The sequence below is a fragment of the Bombina bombina genome, chromosome 6 (genome assembly GCF_027579735.1).
Source record: "Bombina bombina isolate aBomBom1 chromosome 6, aBomBom1.pri, whole genome shotgun sequence".
Taxonomy (NCBI): Eukaryota; Metazoa; Chordata; class Amphibia; order Anura; family Bombinatoridae; genus Bombina; species Bombina bombina.
Window position 1 is genome coordinate 96,769,906 of NC_069504.1, and position 24,416 is coordinate 96,794,321.

Here is a 24,416-nt window from a genome sequence, read left to right on the forward strand (position 1 = left end):
TCCTAGCAACGCTTCAAAATAAACACTATCCCTCTGCCTTCCTGTTGAGGCCTCCTCCTGCTTGAGGGGCTGGGACAGGAAGTAAAGGACACTGCAGAAATTAAGTTAAAAAAATATTTAAAAATAAAATCCTTTTAACAATAATACATATTGCAATGCTTTCTATTAAGTGTAAGCAACTGGTTAGTACTTTTTTGTTACTACCATGAAACAGACTGTTTAACATCCTTTCAACTACCACTGTCTTGCTGTCAAAAGCTAATAAAAAGCACTTAGATAAAGGTGGCCTGCAAGGGCTTAGAAACAGGCAGAGATTTAGAGTTTTAAAGGTTCCCAAATCATAAAAGTAAATTGGAAAGTTGTTTAAAATTGTATGCTCTGAGTGATGTTTGTTTAGTTTCTTTAATGTCCCTTTAGGTGTAAAGATTTAGTTTCTATAAATATATAGGGGCCACCATGTTGAAACCTAGATTTTCCCCTTATCAATCTTTTCTGCTGAGGCCAATTAAGAGACATATATAAAACAGGAAATAATAGTTTGTACAGGCCAGGCAGGATTTTTTAAACACCCTCTTTTATTGCCTGTTTTGCATCCGTCTCTAATAGTCCTTAGCAGAAGAGATATGGTGAAAAAATAGGTTCCAACATTGATGGGTATATATATGTGTATATGTGTATATATATATATATATATATGTATATATATATATATATATATGTGTGTATATATATATATTATATATATTATGTTATATGGGTAATTTGAATCTCACATATTAAGCATATTGAGGGTAACTTTAAATCTAGTATCAAATGTTTATAAAGCAGCATTCCATAAGTTTCTTTCTGTATAAGTTGTAACATATGGTTCTAATATAAGTTCCTCTCTACAAATGGATATGGGCATATTCTGTTATGTGCTATAACAACATTCTTATTTCCTGTGGGCCCCTTATGCAGATGTGAAGTTAACTACGTTTTTTATATATTTCCTGTGACCTCATGTATGACGTATACATTCCTATAAATTCTTTGTGTGTTCTTCAAATAAACGGGACTTTTGTGAAAACACTCAGTTGCATGTGTGTGTGATTTCAGTGGTCACCCCAGGGCCCTGAAGAAAACGTGTGCCGCACCCTTATCAGCCAGAGCAGAGCTAAGGAACAAAAGAAGTGACCCTACAAAACTGGTGTCAGAAGTAGGATGAAACAGGGAACTCTCGGAAGGTAAGCTGAACAAAGAGTCTTTTTATTCTGACCTTTTTTCTCTTACCACGAGACCCCTTAAGTTTCATTTTACATAGGAATAGTTGGGGAATATATATATGTGAATCTTTGGTAGATTCTAAAAGAGGAATAGTAGATTTTTTTGGTAAAAATCAGGTTAAATATATATATGAATCTTTGGTAGATTCTAATCAAATTTTTGATTAAAAATAAAAAAAATAAAAAGGGAATAATATTTCTTTGGTAGAAATCAGATTATATAAAGTCTGGCTGAAGGGTTAAAACACACGTTTTCTTACTGCTTGCTTTTGAAATATTGCTGTATGGCTAACATTGTTTTAAAGTTATAAGATAAATACTGCATTGTTTATATGAATTCTTATGCTGCTTGTTTTTAAATATGCTGTATGGCAAAATACTGTTTATTTGTATAAAGTGTTAAGGAAGTAAAATACTGCTTATTGTTTAAAGTATTAAGAAAGTAAACTGTTGCTTATATGTATTGCTGTTTCTGAATGTTAGTTAAAACGCTACATTTTTTCTGGTGAAGGGTGACCTTTGACCTAGAGATAATTAATGCCAGAAACTACTGAAAGGATCAGCATAGTGATATTTTTTTTTTCTTTCTCTTGTTGTAAACTTAAGCATTAAGCACAATAACTGGTAACGGAGTACAACCATTCTAGTTAATGTGATTTTTGCAAAAAGATTCAATAATTAATTGCTCTTAAAGGTAAAGGTATTGTATTTTTTTATTTTTATTATTTTTTATTATTTTTATTTTTTATTTTTTTTGTATTGTATTATATTTTGTTGTAAATGTTTTAAAAGATAAGTTAGGAGTTGAGAATGGGCAAATCCCAGTCTAAACAATTTCCATCACCTATGCAAGGAGAAAAATGTAAAGATTATGTGGGAGAATATGGCAGATTGGACAGAAGCTATGAGAAGCTCTGATCCATTCCCCAGAGAGGGGGATAATGATAAATTTCATATGAATATGGTAAAAGGGTTGTGTCTAGGTGATGAAGAGGCATTTCCATGGTATAATGGTGATCCAAGATGGTTATATGGATTATATGAAAAAGGGTGGGGAAAATTGGCTGACTGTTGCTCCATACTGGAAATATATTGATATAGATGGGAATAAAAAGAAGGGTAAAAGTGAGAAGCAAAGACAGAAAGCATATTCACCCCCCCCTGCCCCATATAATGCCCCTCACCTACCTTTGCCATCATATAACAGACTATATCCTAGCCTCCCATCCCCTAGTGACATAGATCTAGAGACTATTGCTATTGCCTCTGCTCAGGTACCCCAGGAATGGACCTTGCCAGGACCTTCTGTAACTCCCCGATACCAGGTCACTAAACCCCCAATTATGCCCAAACCCCCGATTAAGGTTGAACCAGTAACACCTTCCTACCCCCCTACAATAACCCCACAATATAAAAGAGGGAATGAAGAAGTAGAGGAGGAGGAGGCAGCTGTACCAGAAGCTAGTATGCCATTTCTTACTGTGGGAGACCAATTAATTATTAAACCTTTGTCCCCGGGTGAATTAAGGGAAATTACCAAGGGAGCCCCAAATCCCCGTCAACATCCATCAGCTTGTATTATGTATTTTAAAAGAATGTTACAAGGACAAAACATGACACAGACAGATATAAGAATTATTATTGATGCACTTCTAGACTATGACCCTGAATCAGGTTGGGAGTGGGGTAATGTAAAGAGTATTAGTAAATTGAGTCGAGATCCAACAATTAACTATGCCCTAAACACACGTGAAGGACTTGATGAAATGTGGACAGAATTAAGTATAGAAATGCATAGAATATGGAAGGATAAACAAAGTATGTCAATTGCACTAGCGTGCAAACAGAATACAAAGGAAACAGTAGTAGAATTTGTTAAGCGTTTTTATAAATGCTGGAAGGAAGAGGCTGGAATGGAATCAGGAGATGCAATGGGCTCTCTGAAGGTCCAGACTTGCATTAGTAATATGCAACCTCAGCTTTCTTTGTTGGTGAAACAACTTGTCTCTGATTGGCCAGAGTTGACTCCAGCAGAATTCTTGAAAAGAATTCATGAAAAAGAAGGGGCAGGTTGTTTTGACATCAGGAAATTAGAGGAAAAAACGCTGCTTTTTATCAAAAGCAGAGTTTACAACATTGTGATCCATTCCAGGCCAGGGAAAGGGATAATACAGGGAGTAATAGAATGTATGTGAGAGGTAGAGGGAGAGCTAGAGGAAGAGCTAGAGGGAATTATACTTCAAACAGAACACATTGTTTTAACTGTGGGGAACAGGGACATTGGAAAAATGAATGCCCAAAACCCCCTAATAATTCTGGCCCCCCTTACAATCCCCGACAGTATAACAGACAGCCTTACATAGCCCCTGCACCTATGGAGGCACCCAAACACAACATACAATGGCCACAGGGGTGCCTAGAAGGTAGCACTCCAATTTTTCCAGTGGTGTCAACAAGTTATCATGAGCAACCGTACTTAGTCCTAGAAGTAGAGGGAGAACCCCTACCATTTCTAGTAGACACAGGAGCTACATGCTCTGCCTTATGCTCAGATATGTATGATGGCATTACTGGAAAATCTGAACCTTCTCTAGGGATTAATGGAGTGCTGACTCAGACTCGCATCACACCGCCGCTTGAAGTTAGGGTACCCTGTACTGGCCAACAACTTTTGCACCCATTTCGTATTATAACTGGGTGTCCCCTTAACCTTTTGGGTCGTGATCTTATGGGTCCCCTTGGTTTGAAAGTAGCTGTCACTAGACAGGGTGGGTTAGACGTGAGTCTAGGGTCCACTAACCTGTGTTTTTTTAATGACATATTGACAGATGTCCCATCCTCTGTTTGGGCATCTTCAAAACTTGACGTTGGTTTAGTTCAGTGTACCCCATATAAAGCCAGATTAAAACATAATACTACTCCAGTGTTTATTAAACAATATCCATTGTCTAGAGAAAAGAAAGAAGGGATAAGACCCATGATAGAGGAATTCCTTAAACAAGGAATCCTCCGTCCAGTAGTTTCTCCCTATAATACCCCCATAAAGCCGATCCCAAAGAAAGACAATGAATATAGGTTAGTACAAGACCTAAGGGCAATTAATGAAATAGTAATCCCAATTGCCCCAATTGTCCCAGATGTTACAACCTTACTCACAGCCATTCCACATGACGCCTGTATATTTACAGTCATTGATTTAGCTAACGCATTTTTTTCAGTCCGATTGGACCCTGAGACACAGCTACTTATGGTTTTTTATTATGATGGGCGTAAGCTTACCTGGACACGCCCCCCTCAAGGCTATGTGGCCTCACCTGCGGTCTACTCGCTGGTGCTCCAACGTACCTTGCGGTCATGGACTCCCAGCCACGGTTCGGTCCTCCTTCAGTACGTCGATGACCTACTGTTGTGTAGTCCTAACCAGGAGGCTAATACAGTAGATACAATAAGTCTGTTAAAACACCTTGCTGCTGAAGGTCATAAAATAGCAAAACATAAGCTACAAGTAGGAGTGACAAAAGTGGATTACCTTGGTTTTGTGCTTTCCCAAGGCCACCGGTCCATTAGTCCCAAACGAATCCAAGCGATTCAACAGATCCCAAAGCCAGTTACTAGAAAGGACATGCTAACCTTTCTAGGTATGATTAATTATTGCAGACAATGGATTCCTGAGTGCTCCCATCATGATTCCATTCTAAGGCAAGCCACAAAAGGGGATAGCCCTGAACATATACAATGGACCACAGACATGACTAAATCCTACATAGCTCTGAAGACTAGCATTATTAGTGCCCCTGCTTTAGGACTACCTGATTATTGTAAACCATTTCACTTGTATGCGAGGGACAATTGTAAAACCATGGCTGCTGTCTGTGCCCAAGAGCATGGTGGAGGCAATATGCGTCCCGTAGCTTTCTTTTCCAAAGTAGTTCCAATACCGGTACAAGGGATGCCGGCGTGTCTCCGAGCATTGGCAGCTTGCGCCATGGCTGTAGAGATGGTTGAAACAATCACATTAGGCCATCCAATAGTACTACACACTAGTCACCAAGTTTTACATCTTGTAAAAAATGTCACTACCCAACACATGACTTCTCAAAGACTTTCTGGTTATGAATGTATATTACTGAATAATACAAATCTGACTATTAAATATAGTAGTGTATCCTCAGGGCCAACTCAAATACTTAGTGCCTTACTTACAGGATTACCAGACTTTCCAACAGATCATGATTGTATAGAGGTAATACACCACATTACCACACCAAGACCTGACTTGATGGATAAACCTTTTGACCATGCTGATAATGTGTTTGTTGATGGTTCTTGTTCCCGACCTAGTGATGGTATTTATAAGACAGGCTATGTCGTTGTGCAACTACCAGACATTGTTCTAGATGCAGGCCCCATTCCTTATCCTTGTGCACAAGCTGCAGAATTAATAGCACTTACAAAAGCATGTAAATTGTTTGAAAATAAATCTGTTAACATTTACACTGACTCTCGCTATGCTTTTGGGGTTGTGCACGATTTTGGTATGATATGGAAACAACGTGGTTTTGTTTCAGCAGATGGCAAGACCATCTCTCATACAGACCTGATTAATGAACTTTTAGAGGCCATACAACTCCCAAAGGACATAGCGATCATACATTGCCGTGCACATACATACAAGTCTGACCCTATTTCTTTGGGTAATGCACTTGCAGATAAAATTGCTAAAGAGGCTGCTTATGTTTCTCATACACCCAAATCCACCATCCGTATGTATGCTGTTTTAGCCCCACCTTCATGTCCTACAGACCATATGCTTCTTGAACTCCAGGGACATGCCACTCCTAGTGACATATCTTTCTGGACTACTAATGGGTTAGCTTTAGATGAGAATGGTTTGTTTTCTAAAGAGGGGAAGGTGGGCATACCGGAAAGCAGTGCACCACTCTTTATAGCACAAGCCCATGGTGTTGGACACCTAGGTATAAAACCAACAACTAACTTGTTGAAGCAATCTTTCTACATTAGAGGTATAGGTGATCATTGCAAGGCATATATTAATAGATGTGTATATTGCTTACAGACCAATGCAACCATTCCCAACAAAGCCCAGCATGACCACTTACCCCCACCTATAGCCCCATTCACACATCTACAAATTGATTTTACACATATTCCAAAAACTGGCACTAAACAATTATATCTTCTTGTAATAGTTAACCAATTTTCTAAGTGGCCAGAAGCTTTTGTTACCCAGAGGGAAGATGCAAAAACAGTCGCTAAAATTTTAGCCACTGAAATAATTCCCAGATTTGGTTGTCCGCTTCAGATTAATTCTGATAACGGTCCAGCGTTCATTAGTAAAATCACACATGAGTTAGTAGAATGGTTACAGATTAATTGGAACTTTCACATTCCCTACCATCCTCAAAGCTCAGGGATTGTAGAAAGAATGAATCGCAATATCAAGGAAAAACTTTTAAAGGCAACAGCAGGTACATGGGTTAAATGGCAAAACTATTTACCTGCTATTTTAGCAGAAATCAGAATGACCCCAAAAAGGACAACCAGGTTGTCTCCATTTGAGGTCCTAATGGGTAGACCATTCCCAATTCCATGGGTAAAAGGCCCACTTATCATTAAAAATGGTGATTTAGATTGTATTAAGGAACAATATGTAAAACAATGGATTGATAAATTGAATGGCATCTATGGTGATGTGTCTTCCCGTTTACCTCTTCCCTCACAGGAACCAACCCATCCTTTCAAGCCTGGAGATCTGGTCTGCATTCGCCAGCTGAATAAAGCAAAGAAAGGAGGTTTCCCGTTCAGCAAGCCAGTCACTGTGATCGCTGTAACCAGGACTGCCGTACTGACTGACGACAAGGACATCTGGATACACGCTTCACGAGTGAAACTCTGTCCAAAGAGAGGAGAAGCGGGTGACAAGCTATCGGTCACCCCTCACAAAGGAGAAGTGGGTGATAAGGTATCGTTCACTCCTCACAAAGACCAGGATGACGATCTCAATCATGGATCCAAGACATTTCTGCAAGATCTTCCTTTTCCTAATGGGGATATTGATCTTTGTGTATATCCCAATAGCATTAATAACGGCATGTTATTACTCACTTGAAGATGCTGGACACTTTAAACCTATTTGTTTACTATTATTAACATTGTTTAACTGTTACATGTCTTGTACTTTACGAAAGAAAATATCAGGTATGATACAAGATGCAGAAAAAGTTCAACTGCAAAATTTAATTAGAGGTAGACCCAGATAGTTTATATTGTAGGAACATTACAGATTATGTGATCACGATGTGATCAAAGAGGGGAATGATGGGTATATATATGTGTATATGTGTATATATATATATATATGTATATATATATATATATATATATATATATATGTGTGTATATATATATATTATATATATTATGTTATATGGGTAATTTGAATCTCACATATTAAGCATATTGAGGGTAACTTTAAATCTAGTATCAAATGTTTATAAAGCAGCATTCCATAAGTTTCTTTCTGTATAAGTTGTAACATATGGGCATATTCTGTTATGTGCTATAACATTCTTATTTCCTGTGGGCCCCTTATGCAGATGTGAAGTTAACTACGTTTTTTATATATTTCCTGTGACCTCATGTATGACGTATACATTCCTATAAATTCTTTGTGTGTTCTTCAAATAAACGGGACTTTTGTGAAAACACTCAGTTGCATGTGTGTGTGATTTCAGTGGTCACCCCAGGGCCCTGAAGAAAACGTGTGCCGCACCCTTATCAGCCAGAGCAGAGCTAAGGAACAAAAGAAGTGACCCTACAAAACATAGCAGCGCCAATTAGCTTATAGAAATTCAGTTTAAATTGAAAAAAAATTAAATAAATCAAAGTGAATTTACAGGAAAAATAAATTATGCTTACCTGATAATTTCATTATCATCTGTATGGGAATAGTCCACATCTGCATTCCTTACTTGTGGGAAATACAGAACCTGGCCACCAGGAGTAGGCAAAGACACCCCAGCCAAAGGCTTAAATACCTCCCCCACTTCCTCATAACCCTAGTCATTCTACCAAGGGAACAAGGAACAGTAGGAGAAATATCAGGGTGAAAAATGTGCCAGAAGAAAAAAATACAAATTTAGGGCCGCCCATCAGAGAACACGGGCGGGAGCTGTGGACTCTTCCCATACAGATGGAAATGAAATTATCAGGTAAGCATAATTTATGTTTTCCATCTTAATATGGGAAGAGTCCACAGCTGCATTCCTTACTTGTGGGAAACATATACCCAAGCTCTAGAGTACACGGAATGCTAACGGGAGGGAAAAAAGAGAGGCAGACCACAGCCTGCAAAACCTCTCTCCTGAAGGCTGCTTCAGCAGAAGCAAAAACATCAAACTTGTAAAATTTTGGAAAAAGTATGTAAGGAGAACCAGATAGCCGCCTTACAAATCTGATCCATAGATGCCTCATTTTTGAAGGCCCAAGAGGAACCACTACTCTCGTAGAATGAGCCGTAATCCTCAGAGGAGGCTTATGTTCCGCTGTGTTTTATGCTAAACGGATGACACAGACAAAAAGATAAGGAAATCGAAGAGACTCTGACCCCTACGCTTCCTGGAAAAGAGAACGAACAGAGAAAGAGGTTTGTCTAAATTCCTTTGTGGCCCGAAGACAGAACCTCAAAGCACAAACCACATCCAGAAATATGTTGTAAACGCTCTTTTGTCGAAGGAGGATTAGGACATAAGAAAGGAACCACAATCTCTTGATTGATGTTGCGAAATGACACAACCTTAGGAAGAAAACCTAACTTGGTTCGTAGAACAGCCTTATCGGCATGAAACACCAGATAAGGAGGGTTGCATTGCAAGGCAGCACTTTCAGAGACTCTGAAGAACCTTCCAAGACAACAATTTAATGTCTACTTCATGCAAAGGCTCCAACAGAGCCCGTTGCAAAACCTTAAAGGGACACTGAACCCAATTTTTTTCTTTCATGATTCAAATAGAACATGCAATTTTAAGCAACTTTCTAATTTACTCCTATTATCAATTTTTCTTCGTTCTCTTGCTATCTTTATTTGAAAAAGAAGGCATCTAAGCTATTTTTGGTTTAGTACATTGGACAGCACTTGTTTATTGGACGGTTAAATTAATCCACCAATCAGCAAGAACCCAGGTTGTTCACAAAAAATGGGCCAGCATCTAAACTTACATTCTTGCTTTTCAAATAAAGATACCAAGAGAATGAAGAAAAATGGGTTCAGTGTCCCTTTAAGGACAAGATTTAAACTCCAAGAAGGAGCCTTAGATCTAAACACAGGTCTGATCCCAGGAGAGCCTTAACAAATGGCGGCACATCTGGAAGCTCAGCAAACCTCTTGTGCAGCAACACAGACAGGGCTGAAAACTGTCCCTTAAGGGGACTTGCAGAAAAGCCCTTCTCCAGTTCATCCTGGAGAACAGAATAAGTAGGTCCTCCACACCTTATAATACATGCGACGAGCAACCAGCTTACGAGCTTGAATGAGAGTAAAAATAACTCTCTCAGAAAACCCTCTCTTGGCTAGGACTAAGCATTCAATCTCCACGCAGTCAGCCTCAGAGAATCTAGACATTGCTGAACAAAAAGACCTTGGTCAGCAGATCCCTGCGACACGGTAACTTCCACGGAGGAGATGACGACATCCCCACTAGATCCGCAAACCATATCCTTCGCGGCCAAGACGGAGCAGTCAGTATCACAGACGCCTGCTTGACTTGAGCCACTATACTAGGAAGTAGTGGTAACGGTTGGAAGGATAAATTGGATTGAACCTCCAAGGCACCGCTAATGCATCTGTTAGCTCCGCCTGAGGATCCCTGTAACCTTGACCCCTATCTGGGTAGCTTGGTATTGAGACGTTATAAGATCTTCCTCTTGCAAATCTCTGCAAACACTCGGGATGGAGAGACCATTCTCCCGGATGAAAGGATTGTCTGCTGAGGAAATCCGCTTCCCAGTTGTCCACACACGGAATGTGGATCGCTGACAGCGAACAAATGCGGGTCTCCCCCACACCAGAATCCGAGATACTTCACTCATAGCTAGGGAGCTTCTCGTTCCCCCCTGATAGTTGATGTAAGCCACCGAGGATATATTGTTTGATTGTAGTCTGATTAACTGGGACGAACCCAGCAGAGGCCATTGTATATTGCCCGAAGATCCAAAAAAAAAAAAAAAAAATCAGGAGGTTTACCTCCTGAGACAAGATGCCGTGTGGTTTCCTGGCACCCCAAACGGTTCCCCATCCTGACAGACTCGCAACCGTAGACGGAAGAAACCACCAAGAGAGATTCTCCCGATTGGTTGTCCAGAGAATCTGTTGAGACAGATCCGAATGATTGCCGTTCCACTAGTTCAGCATGCACAGTTGCAATAGTCTGAGGTGAAACCTGGCAAAGGAAATGATATCCAAGCTTGACACCATGAGACCAATCACCTCCATACACCGAGCCACATAAGGCCTTAAGGAGATCTGGAGGGCAAGACATGTTAAAGCTAGCTTGCAATGTCTCTGGTCTGTTAGAAATATTCTCATGTCTATGGAGACTATTATAGTACCCGAGAATTCTACCCTGGTACTTGATACAAGAGAACTCTCTCTAGATTATCTGTCATCCATCGGATCGAAGAAGACAGAGGAGATATTCAGAATGGTCCACTTCGAAAAATTGCTTTAGCTAGACGGAATAGAGCAATAAACTGGAAGTGTTGGTCCAGGAATCTATCGTGGTCATGAACTACCCCTCTAAAACGAGGGGAAGAATGGACTTTATTGTCTCCCTCTTAAACTAGGGGACATTTAAAAACTTGCTTAAGCACTTTAGGTCCAGAATCGGATGGAAAGTTCCCTCCTTTTTAGGGACCATGAAAAGGTTTGAATAGTATCCCAAACCTCTCACTGCGATAGGCACCCGGACAATAACTCCTAGAGGACAGATCCTGTACACACCCCAGAAAGGCTTCCCTCCTTTCTGGTCAGGAAGACAGGAGGAATCTGCCCTTGGGTGGCTAAGACTTAAAACCTATCTTGTAACCCTGAGCTATGACCTCCAGCGACTGAAAAGAGCAACATACTGCCCCCTACACGATCCAGAAGAGGACCGGGGACCGCCCACTCATGCCGGCGTAGACTCGGCAGGCTTCTTGCTCTGCTTGGATTTATTCCAGGACTGAGACAGCTTCCAAGAGCTCTTGTTTTGCTCTGGCTTAGCGGACGACTGCTGACATGGGCTTTATCAGAACGAAAATCGTCCCTTAGATTAGTTCATATACTCTTGCGGTAGAAGGGCACCCTTGCCCCCTGTGACCGTGGAGATAATTGAGTCCAGATCTGGACCAGACAAAATCATTCCCTTAAAGGGAGGGAAGAAGTCTAGACTTAGAAGTCATATCCGCAGACCATGACTTCAGCCAGAGCCCGACGGGCCTGAACAGAAAAAGCTGAAGCCATAGCATTCAATCAAATAAACTGCCTAATAGCAGCACAGATAAAAGAATTAACAACCCTCAAGGTCGTAAATCTTTTCTGAGTAACGTTGAGGGGCTCCTCCACCCCAATCAAATCCTATAAGGAGTCACACACCAGAAGGTAGTTTCTCCAGTAACCGCGGCAACAACTGCCACCGGTTGAAACAAATATCCCGTATGTTGAAAACATCTTTCTTAACAGAGTTTCCATCTTTTATCCATGGGCTCTTCAAACGAAGAACTATCTTCAAGCGGGATAGTAGTACATTTAGCAAGGGTGAAGAGAACACCATCCCATTTAGGGATGGAACCTCACAACTCCATTGAGAGTCCAGGGCCAGGGACAATTTGTTAAAGGGAGAAGAGGGGGAAAAGGAATCCAATCCTGTCCCATTCATTCTTAATAACGTTCGCCATCTAACAGGAGCAGGGAAGGATAAGGTACCACCCTGTCCTCAAACTCTATCGAATTTAGGAATCAAAGGTTCATCAGGCAATTTGTCCTCTGGAACCTCTGAATTCGCCAAAAACTTCCTTTAGAAGAAAGCGCAAATTCCTAAACTAAAGTCTGGTTCCTCCGCAGACGGAGGTTTAGAGGCAGCAGACTCCGACCCAGAATGTTCATACTCTGAAGTCTCAGAAAGAACTTCATCCTCGGATAACCCTCATATAAATCCTATAAATTATCTGATGTACTCTGGGAAGGAGTGCTTTCGCTTAGCAGGGCAAGGTAAAGCATTAAAGGCCGCAGACACCGCCGTCTGAACTGTGCAGCAATGTCTGGTGAAAAAAGGCCCCCTCCAGATGGAGGATCAGCAATGCTACGGGAAAATTGCATGTGTAGAGATATAAGAATGTAGGGGACCCACCTCACTGGATGACAACTCCTCAGAGGTGGAAAGCTCCGTGGTATCAAACATGTTCGATATCATCACATTATCAAGGCATATGGAACATAATTGAGAGGGCGGAACTAAGGCCTTCTCACAATATAAACAGGAATTACTCATTAGAAATAAAGGGAATGCCCTCTAAAGTAATAGAATCCTCCATCGCTAGTGCAATAACCGGAGAACTAGAGAAATAAAACACCTTATTTTATTTAAAAAAACAGCACCCTTATACCCCAATGGCTGGGTCACTCACCACCTCCTATGACCCAGACAGTACAGAGATTTAAGACTCCTCTTTGATAGACACCCGGTCAGGAAAAAGGGAATGAATCACATGGTGCACATGCAGGACTGTCCCTGCTATGAGAAAGCACGCCAAGCTTATAAGCTGCATGGCTCTCAAAGTGAAACCTGTATTTTCAATAACAGCCTATGAGCCCATAACATCTCACACATAAAAGCAGCATAAAATCAAACAAACAATATAAGATCCCCCCTGTTCAATAATCCCCCTCAGGATATATTAACCCTTAATTCTATACAGATAAAAGGAGTCACACTGTGACCCTGTTTTCTTGTGTTATCATACATGTATAAAATATGAAACGATCTTACCAGAATCTACACCGTGGAACAGGAACACGGCCCTTCAAGTGCGACAGATAGTAGCATCGCTTCGGACATAGACTTAAGTGAAGAAAGCAGGCAGCGAAACTCGTCAACACCGATTGCCTATGGAGCTGTTAATATGAGTCGGGATGGTTTCGCAAAAAGACTCTCCCTGCATCTCTGGACTCTAACTTTTATCCATGCTCTCACTGAGAGGCTGACAGGACTACTTAAAACTCCAGTCCCATCTCGAAGAGTACTACCCTCCATAAGAGACTACTCTCTTAAATCTTCTGACACGCGAAATCTTCTGACACTTCTCTGCCAACCTCCTGTGACGAAAGGCAAAGAATGAGTGGGGTTATGAGGAAGTGGGGGAGGTATTTAAGCCTTTGGCTGGGGTGTCTTTGCCTCCTCCTGGTGGCCAGGTTCAGTATTTCCCACAAATAAGGAATGCAGATGTGGACTCTTCCTATATTAAGATGGAAATGGAATAAAAAGAATAATGAAAGTGTATAGCAAACTTTTTATTACATACAAATACAATCTCAAACGGTTTAATGTTCACCTCTAAAATGAAAGGTTGTGTGGGTTAAGAGTGTGTGTGTGTGTGTGGTATTTTTGTAGGGCTGCTAAAATGTTTAAAAGGACAGTCTAGACCCAATACTTATTCTATATAACTTATTATTACATACCAGACAAGCATCTTGCACCAGGTTCCATATCTATAAGATGGTAAGAAGTACATGAAACTTAACTAATCATTTGTCAACAGCTGAAAATGGCCACCAAGCTCCGCCCACAGCTTTATTCTTATCCAGTTAGCAGTGCACATTTAATATTTTTCAGTTCGATATTTCAAATTGCGCACACACAAATCAGCATGTGAGAGTAGGAAAACTTATTTAGGAGTTAATTGTGATTGGAGAAACTTAACATACCAAAATATACATGCAATAGGTGGGTGGAGCTTGGCAGCGATTTTCAGCTCCTAAAAAATTAATATCAAATGTTTCATGTACTTCTGACAAGCTTATAGATGTGGGACCAGCTGCAGGATGCTTCTCTGGAATGTAACACCACTAATTAATCAAAATTATGTATCGGTCTAGATTGTCCCTTTAAAGGGACATGAAACCCACATTTTTTCTTTCATGGTTTAGAAAGAGCATGAAGTTTTAAACAACTTTCTAATGTACTTCTATTATCTAATTTGCTTCATTCTCTTGATATTCTTTGCTGAAAAGCATATCTAGATAGGCTCAGTAGCTGCTGATAGGTTGGTGCACATAGATGCCTCATGTGATTGGCTCTCCCATGTCCATTGCTCTTTCTTCAACAAAGAATATCTAAAAAATGAAGCAAATTAGATAATAGAAGTAAATTGGAAAGTTGTTTAAAAATGTATTCTCTATCTGAATCAGGAAAGAAAAAAATTGGGTTTAGTGTCCCTTTAAGAGACATGCTCCTTTAAATACGTGGTAAACAATATTGACTAACCATGCTCTGTATAGTTTGATTAACTGATAAAACTATAAACAGATGCAACTATAAAGAGATAAAACTATAAAAACGCATTAGACTATTAATTGATCAACATTTAGATAAAAGAAAAAAAATACCAGAGTATGGAATTGTATTCATTATGGGCTGAAACAAAGAATGCAAATATAAGTTAATAAAGTGATAACTACATTAAACATACCTGCATATTCAGGATAACAAATAGTCAGTGGACTCCTTTTAATTTTTTCCTCAAACAGGTCCTTTTTGTTTAAGAAAAGAATAATTGATGTGTCTGTAAACCACTTGTTATTGCAGATGCTGTCAAATAATTTCATGCTTTCATGCATTCGATTCTAAACAAGAGAGGAAATACATCAAGACTGAAACGATTACATTCACAGTACAGAAAGCTACATTTTACTGCAAGAGACAATTATAGGCATTAACTGCATTTTCATTCATTTTTATAACTTTAATAAAGGACATAAGTGCAAAAAGCAAATGTTCTAACGTGTTAGTATTTTTAATATCACAACTGCTTGATTATATAAGTAAATGCTTAACCTCTGCAAAAGGGTTAAATAAATACTTAAAAGTTAACTCCAAAGCAGAAATGCACTACAGGGAGCTAGCTTAACACATCCGATGAGCCAAAGACAAGAGCAATGTGTGTGTAGCCCACCAAATAAGCAGCTGGCTTCCAATAGTGCACTTCCGCACCACAGCATACCTAGATATACTTTTCAACAAAGGATACAAAAAAAAGCAGATTTGATAACAGAGTATCTGAATCATGAATGTTTTTGACGTTTACATTCCTTTAAAATGTTTCTATATTTTTTGATAGAACTGCCCAGAACTCATTCACTCAGACGTGTGCAGATTTCTATATTCGGGATTTGTTTGTATAAATGTAAGCAGGCAGTCATTTGCAGCTGGATTTATTTGTGTAATAGTGCAACTCACAAACAGCTGTGCAAATGCAGATCTCTGTGTTGCACTATTACACTAATAAATCCTGCCGCTGCCTGTAGCAATATGGAAATCTGCAGGTCTACTTATTATACAACATACGCACAGCACCCTACAGAGTGCCGAAGCTGTACTGTCTGAGCAAACCCAATGAGTTTTTTAAGTCACCATTTTCTAAGAAGTATAACACATTTTTTTTTTTTATTAAATACTGTGATTGTGATTTTATTCAAATATGTTTAAACATATATTTTGCCTTAAAAAAAGCATTTAACAGTTCAAAATAGTGGCTTGTTCCTTTTGCCACCTGTTAGGTCTGTGCACACCTTAGGACTGTGTTATGTGCTGTGACACATATGTCTCGCTTCTTGGTCCGACCCCCTGGATAAGTGATCAGTGGTGTTGCTGGCCTGGACTGGAGTATTTGTGTGACTGACATGACATGTTAAGGAAGCCATTTCAGACTTTTTGTTGATGTTTGTTATGATAAAAAAACAATTTATGTAAGAACTTACCTGATAAATTTCTTTCTTTCATGGTGGCAAGAGTCCATGAGCTAGTGACGAATGGGATATACATTCCCACCAGGAGGGGGCAAGGTTTCCCAAACCTCAAATGCCTATAAATACATCTCCCACCTCACTCATACCTCAGTTTAACGTATAGCCAAGTTAGTGAGGTGTAAAAGCATAAAAAAGAGGATCAGGATAAAGTGCTTTTATATAAAAAAAAAATCATAAACCCCCAAACAATTGGGTGGGTCTCATGGACTTCTTGCCACCATGAAAAAAATTAATTAGGTAAGTTCTTAAATCAATTATGTTTTCTTCCATATAGGTGGCAAGACTTCATGAGCTAGCGACGTATGGGATATATAATACCAAAGATGTGGAAGTCCATGAGTCACTAAAGAGGGAGGTATAAAATAAAAACAGCTATTTCCGCTGAGAAATTAAATCCAAAAAATTAAAGTTTTCTTTAAAAAAAAAATAAAATCATAGGCACTAGAATCAAACTGAGACAGCTGCCTGAAGAACCTTTCTACCAAAGGCTGCTTCGGAAGAAGCAAACACATCAAAATGGTAAAATTTAGTAAATGTATGCAAAGAAGACAAAGTTGCTGCTTTGCAAATTTGATCAACTGAAGCTTCATTCTTGAAAGCCCAAGATGTGGCGACTGATCTAGTAGAATGAGCTGTAATTCTCTGATGCAGAGACTGCCAGCCTCCAAATAAGCTTTGTGAATCATCAGCTTCAACCAAAATGCCAAGGAAATGGCAGAGGCTTTCTGACCTATTCTGGAACCAGAAAAAATAAATAGACTAGAAGTCTTTCTGAAATCTTTAGTAGCCTCAACATAATATTTTAAAACTCTTACCACATCCACAGAATGTAAAGACCTTTCAAGAGTATTCTTAGGATTAGGACACAAGGAAGGAACAATAATTTCCCTATTGATGTGGCTAGAATTCACAACTTTAGGTAAAAATTTAAACGAAGTCTGCAAAACAGCTTTATCTGGATGAAAAATCAGATAAGGAGACTCACAAGAGAGAGCAGACAATTCAGAAACTCTTCTAGCAGAAGAGATGGCCAAAAGAAATAACACTTTCCAAGAAAGTAGTTTAATATCTAAAGAATGCATTGGCTCAAAAGCTTGACCCTGCAAAATCTTTAAAACCAAATTGAGACTCCAAGGAGGAGAAATTGATTTAATAACAGGTTTGATACGTATCAAAGCCTAAACAAAACAGTGAATATCAGGAAGCTTAGCAATATTTCTATGAAATAAGACCGAAAGAGCAGAGATTTGTCCTTTCAAAGTATTTGCAGACAAACCTTTATCCAAATCATGCTGAAGAAACTGTAGAATCCTAGGAATTCTAAAAGAATGCCAAGAATAATCATGAGTGGAACACCATGAAATATAGGTTTTCCAAACCCTATGAGAAATCTTCCTTGAAACAGACTTACGAGCCTGTATCATAGTGTTAATTACTGAGTTAGAGAAACCTCTATGACTAAGAACTAAGCATTCAATTTCCATGCCTTCAAATTTAGAGATTTGAGATCCTGATGGAAAACTGGGCTTTGAGACAGGTCTGGTCTTAAAGGAAGTGACCAAGGCTGACAACTGAACATTCGGACAAGGTCCGCTTACCAAAACCTGTGAGGCCATGCTGGTGCTATCAGAAAAAAAACATAATTTATGTAAGAACTTACCTGATAAATTCATTTCTTTCATATTAGCAAGAGTCCATGAGCTAGTGACGTATGGGATATACATTCCTACCAGGAGGGGCAAAGTTTCCCAAACCTTAAAATGCCTATAAATACACCCCTCACCACACCCACAATTCAGTTTAACGAATAGCCAAGAAGTGGGGTGATAAGAAAAAAGTGCGAAAGCATATAAAATAAGGAATTGGAATAATTGTGCTTTATACAAAAAAATCATAACCACCACAAAAAAGGGCGGGCCTCATGGACTCTTGCTAATATGAAAGAAATGAATTTATCAGGTAAGTTCTTACATAAATTATGTTTTCTTTCATGTAATTAGCAAGAGTCCATGAGCTAGTGACGTATGGGATAATGACTACCCAAGATGTGGATCTTTCCACACAAGAGTCACTAGAGAGGGAGGGATAAAATAAAGACAGCCAATTCCTGCTGAAAATAATCCACACCCAAAATAAAGTTTAATGAAAAACATAAGCAGAAGATTCAAACTGAAACCGCTGCCTGAAGTACTTTTCTACCAAAAACTGCTTCAGAAGAAGAAAATACATCAAAATGGTAGAATTTGGTAAAAGTATGCAAAGAGGACCAAGTTGCCGCTTTGCAAATCTGATGAACCGATGCTTCATTCCGAAACGCCCAGGAAGTAGAAACTGACCTAGTAGAATGAGCTGTAATCCTATGAGGCAGAGTTTTACCCGACTCAACATAGGCAAGATGAATTAAAGATTTCAACCAAGATGCCAAAGAAATGGCAGAAGTTTTCTGGCCTTTCTAAAACCGGAAAAGATAACAAATAAACTAGAAGTCTTTCGGAAAGACTTAGTAGCTTCAACATAATATTTCAAAGCTCTAATAACATCCAAAGAATGCAACGATTTCTCCTTAGAATTCTTAGGATTAGGACATAATGAAGGAACCACAATGTCTCTACTAATGTTGTTGGAATTCACAACTTAGGTAAAAATTCAAAAGAAGTTCGCAACACCGCCTTATCCTGATGAAAAATCAGAAAAGGAGACTCACAAGAAAGAGCAGATAATTCAGAAACTCTTCTGGCAGAAGAGATGGCCAAAAGGAACAAAACTTTCCAAGAAAGTAATTTAATATCCAATGAATGCATAGGTTCAAATGGAGGAGCTTGAAGAGCCCCCAGAACCAAATTCAAACTCCAAGGAGGAGAAATTGACTTAATGACAGGCTTTATACGAACCAAAGCTTGTACAAAACAATGAATATCAGGAAGAATAGCAATCTTTCTGTGAAAAAGAACAGAAAGAGCAGAGATTTGACCTTTCAAGGAACTTGCGGACAAACCCTTATCCAAACCATCCTGAAGAAACTGTAATATTCTCGGTATTCTAAAAGAATGCCAAGAAAAATGATGAGAAAGACACCAAGAAATATAAGTCTTCCAGACTCTATAATATATCTCTCTGGATACAGATTTACGAGCCTGTAACATAGTATTAATCACAGAGTCAGAGAAACCTCTTTGACCAAGAATCAAGCGTTCAATCTCCATACCTTTAAATTTAAGGATTTCAGATCCTGATGGAAAAAAGGACCTTGAGACAGAAGGTCTGGTCTTAACGGAAGAGTCCACGGTTGGCAAGAGGCCATCCGGACAAGATCCGCATACCAAAACCTGTGAGGCCATGCCGGAGCTACCAGCAGAACAAATGAGCATTCCTTCAGAATCTTGGAGATTACTCTTGGAAGAAGAACTAGAGGCGGAAAGGCAGGATGATACTTCCAAGGAAGTGATAATGCATCCACTGCCTCCGCCTGAGGATCCCGGGATCTGGACAGATACCTGGGAAGTTTCTTGTTTAGATGAGAAGCCATCAGATCTATTTCTGGAAGTTCCCACATTTGAACAATCTGAAGAAATACCTCTGGGTGAAGAGACCATTCGCCCGGATGCAACGTTTGACGACTGAGATAATCCGCTTTCCAATTGTCCATACCTGGGATATGAACCGCAGAGATTAGACAGGAGCTGGATTCCGCCCAAACCAAAATTCGAGATACTTCTTTCATAGCCAGAGGACTGTGAGTCCCTCCTTGATGATTGATGTATGCCACAGTTGTGACATCGTCTATCTGAAAACAAATGAACAACTCTCTCTTCAGAAGAGGCCAAGACTGAAGAGCTCTGAAAATTGCACGGAGTTCCAAAATATTGATCGGAAATCTCACCTCCTGAGATTCCCAAACCCCTTGTGCCGTCAGATACCCCCACACAGCTCCCCAACCTGTAAGACTTGCATCTGTTGAGATTATAGTCCAGGTCGGAAGAACAAAGAAGCCCCCTGAACTAAACGATGGTGATCTGTCCACCATGTCAGAGAGTGTCGTAAAATCGGTTTAAAGATATTAATTGAGATATCTTTGAGTAATCCCTGCACCATTGGTTCAGCATACAGAACTGAAGAGGTCGCATGTGAAAACGAGCAAAGGAGATCGCATCTGATGCGGCAGTCCTAAGACCCAACATTTCCATGCATAAGGCTACCAAAGGGAATGATTGTGACTGAAGGTTTTGACAAGCTGATATCAATGTTAAACTTCTCTTGTCTGACAAGGACAGAGTCATAGACACTGAATCTATCTAGAAACCTAAAAAGGTTACCCTTGTCTGAGGAATCAATGAACTGATTGGTAAATTGATCCTCCAACCATGAACTTGAAGAAACAACACAAGTCGATTCATATGAGATTCTTCGAAAATGAGAAGACTGAGCAAGTACCAAGATATCGTCCAAATAAGGAAATACCAAAACCCTGTTCTCTGATTACAGAAAGAAGGGCACCGAGAACCTTTGAAAAAAATTCTTGGAACTGAGGCTAGGCCAAACGGTAGAGCCACAAAACTGGTAATGCTTGTCTAAAAAGAGAATCTCAGACACTAAAAGTGATCTGGATGAATCGGAATATGCAGATACACATCCTGTAAATCTATTGTAGACATATAATGCCCTTGCTAAACAAAAGGCAGGATAGTCCTACAGTAACCATCTTGAATGTTGGTATCCTAACATAACGATTCAATAATGATAGATCCGGAACTGGTCTGAAGGAATTGACCTTCTTTGGTACAATGAAGAGATAAAATAAAACCCCAGCCCCTGTTCCAGAACTGGAACTGGCATAAATACTCCAGCCAACTCTAGATCTGAAATACATTTTAGAAATGCTGAGCCTTTGCTGTGTTAACTGGGACACGGGAAAGAAAAAAAATCTCTTAGCAGGAGGCCTTAACTTGAAGCCAATTCTGTACCTTTCTGAAACAATGTTTCTGAAACCAGAGATTAAGAACGGAATTGATCCAAATTTCTTTGAAGAAAACGTAATCTGCCCCATACCAGCTGAGCTGGAATAAGGGCCGCACCTTCATAGGTACTTAGGAGCTGGCTATAGGTTTCTATAAGGCTTGGATATATTCCAAACTGGAAATAGTTTCCAAACTGATACCGCTCCTGAGGATGAAGGATCAGGCTTTTGTTCCTTGTTGTGAGGAAAGGAACGAAAATGATTATTTACCCTGGAAAGAAAGGGAAAGCAAAGTTGACTTAGAAGACATATCAGCATTCCAAGTTTAATCCATAAAGCTTTTCTAGCTAAAATAGCTAGAGACATATACCTGACATCAACTCTAATGATATCAAAAGATGGTATCACCAATAAAATTATTAGCATGTTATAGAATAATAATAATGCTATAAAATTATGATCTGTTACTTGTTGCGCTAAAGCTTCTAACCAAAAAGTTGAAGCTGCAGCAACATCCGCTAAAAATATAGCAGGTCTAAGAAGATTACCTGAACATAAGTAAGCTTTTCTTAGAAAGGATTCAATTTTCCTATCTAAAGGATCCTTAAATGAAGTACTATCTGCCGTAGGAATAGTAGTACATTAGCAGGAGTAGAGACAGCCCCATAACCTTAGGGATTTTTGTCCCAAAAAACTCTAATCTGTCAGATGGCACAGGATATAATTTGCTTAAACGTCTAGAAGGAGTAAATAAATTACCCAAATTATTCCATTCCCTGGAAATTACTTCAGAAATAGCATCAGGGAGATAAAACACTTCTGGAATAACTACAGGAGATTTAAAAACCTTATTTAAACGTTTACATTTAGTATCAAGAGGACCAGAATCCTCTATTTCTAATGCAAATAACACTTCTTTAAGTAAAGAACGAATAAATTCCATCTTGAACAAATACAAAGATTTATCAGCATCAACCTCTGAGACAGAAACCTCTGAACCAGAAGAACCATTATCAGTATCAGAATGATGATGTTCATTTAAGAATTCATCTGAAAAAAGAGAAGTTTTAAAAGACTTTTATGTATACTAGAAGGAGAAATAACAGACATAGCCTTCTTAATGGATTTTAAAAAATAAAATCTCTTATGTTTATCAGGAACACTCTGAAAATTAGATGTTGACGGAACAGCAACAGGTAATGTAACAGTACTAAAGGAAATGTTATCTGCATTAATAAGTTTGACATGACATACAATACAAACAACAGCTGGAGAAACAGATACCAAAAGTTTATAGCAGATACACTTAGCTTGGTAGCTCCAGCACTGTGTAGTGATTTTCCTGAAGTATCTTCTGACTCAGTTGCAACGTGGAACATCTTGCAATATGTAAAAGAAAAAAACAACATATAAAGCAAAATTGATCAAATTCCTTAAATGACAGTTTCAGGAATGGGGAAAAAAATGCCAGTGAACAAGCTTCTAGCAACCAGAAGCAATAAATAATGAGACTTAAATAATGTGGAGACAAAAATGACGCCCATATTTTTTAGCGCCAAAAAAGACGCCCACATTATTTGGCGCCTAAATGCTTTTGGCGCCAAAAAAGACGCCACATCCGGAACGCCGACATTTTTGACGCAAAAAAAACGTCAAAAAATGACGCAACTTCCGGCGACACGTATGACGCCGGAAACAGAAAAAAAAATTTTGCGCCAAAAAAGTCCGCGCCAAGAATGACGCAATAAAATGAAGCATTTTCTGCCCCCGCGAGCCTAACAGCCCACAGGGAAAAAGTCAAATTTTTTAAGGTAAGAAAAAATGATTGAAACAAATGCATTTATCCCAAATATGAAACTGACTGTCTGAAAAATAAGGAATGTTGAACATTCTGAGTCAAGGCAAATAAATGTTTGAATACATATATTTAGAACTTTATAAACAAAGTGCCCAACCATAGCTTAGAGTGTCACAGAAAATAAGATTTACTTACCCCAGGACACTCATCTACATGTTTGTAGAAAGCCAAACCAGTACTGAAACGAGAATCAGCAGAGGTAATGGTATATATATATATAAGAGTATATCGTCGATCTGAAAAGGGAGGTAAGAGATGAATCACTACGACCGATAACAGAGAACCTATGAAATAGACCCCGTAGAAGGAGATCACTGCATTCAAATAGGCAATACTCTCCTCACATCCCTCTGACATTCACTGCACGCTGAGAGGAAAACCGGGCTCCAACTTGCTGCGGAGCGCATATCAACGTAGAATCTAGCACAAACTTACTTCACCACCTCCATCGGAGGCAAAGTTTGTAAAAACTGAATTGTGGGTGTGGTGAGGGGTGTATTTATAGGCATTTTAAGGTTTGGGAAACTTTGCCCCTCCTGGTAGGAATGTATATCCCATACGTCACTAGCTCATGGACTCTTGCTAATTACATGAAAGAAACAAAAGATTGTTCCATTATGATCTTGGAGATCACCTTTGGAAGAAGAACCAGAGGCGGAAAAATGTAAGAAGGTTGGTAAAACCAGGGAACTGCTAGAGCATTCATCATTTCCGCATGAGGATCCCTGGACCTGGAAAGGTATCTGGGAAGTTTCTAGTTCAGACAAGAGGCCATCAGATCTATTTCTGGAAGACCCCACATCTGTACAAGCTGAAAAAACACATCTGGATGGAGAGACCCCTCCCCCGGTTGTAGAGATGATGGCTGAGATAATTCCCTTCCCAATTGTCTACACCTGGGATATGAATCGGAGAGATTTGACAAAAGTTAGATTCCGCCCAAGAAAGTATCAGAGAAACCTATTTCATTGCTAAAGGAATGTGAGTCCCCCTTGATGATTGACATATGCCACTGTTGTTATATTGTCTATTTGAAAACGAATGTAAAGTTCTCTCTTCAATAGAGGCCAAGCCTGAAGAGCTCTGAAAATAGCACAGAGCTCTAAAATATTGATTGGTAACCTCGCCTCTTGAGGATTCCAAACTCCTTGTGCTGTCAGAGACCCCCAGACAGCTCCCCAACCTGTAAGACTTGCATCTGTTGTGATCACAGTAAAGGAAGGACGAACAAAGGAGGCCACTTGAACAATAAGGTGATGG

At 39.4% G+C, this 24,416-nt stretch overlaps 1 protein-coding gene across 1 annotated transcript in view; it reads right to left on the reverse strand.

Moving 5' to 3' along the window:
* LOC128662655 (guanine nucleotide-binding protein G(i) subunit alpha-1) overlaps positions 1 to 24,416 on the reverse strand; it is a 487,459-nt gene that overhangs the window by 12,793 nt on the left and 450,250 nt on the right. Inside the window, exon 7 of the mRNA XM_053716522.1 lies at positions 15,009 to 15,162. Within this exon, the coding sequence (XP_053572497.1) occupies positions 15,009 to 15,162 (154 nt within the window). The remainder of the gene's footprint in view (positions 1 to 15,008; positions 15,163 to 24,416) is intronic.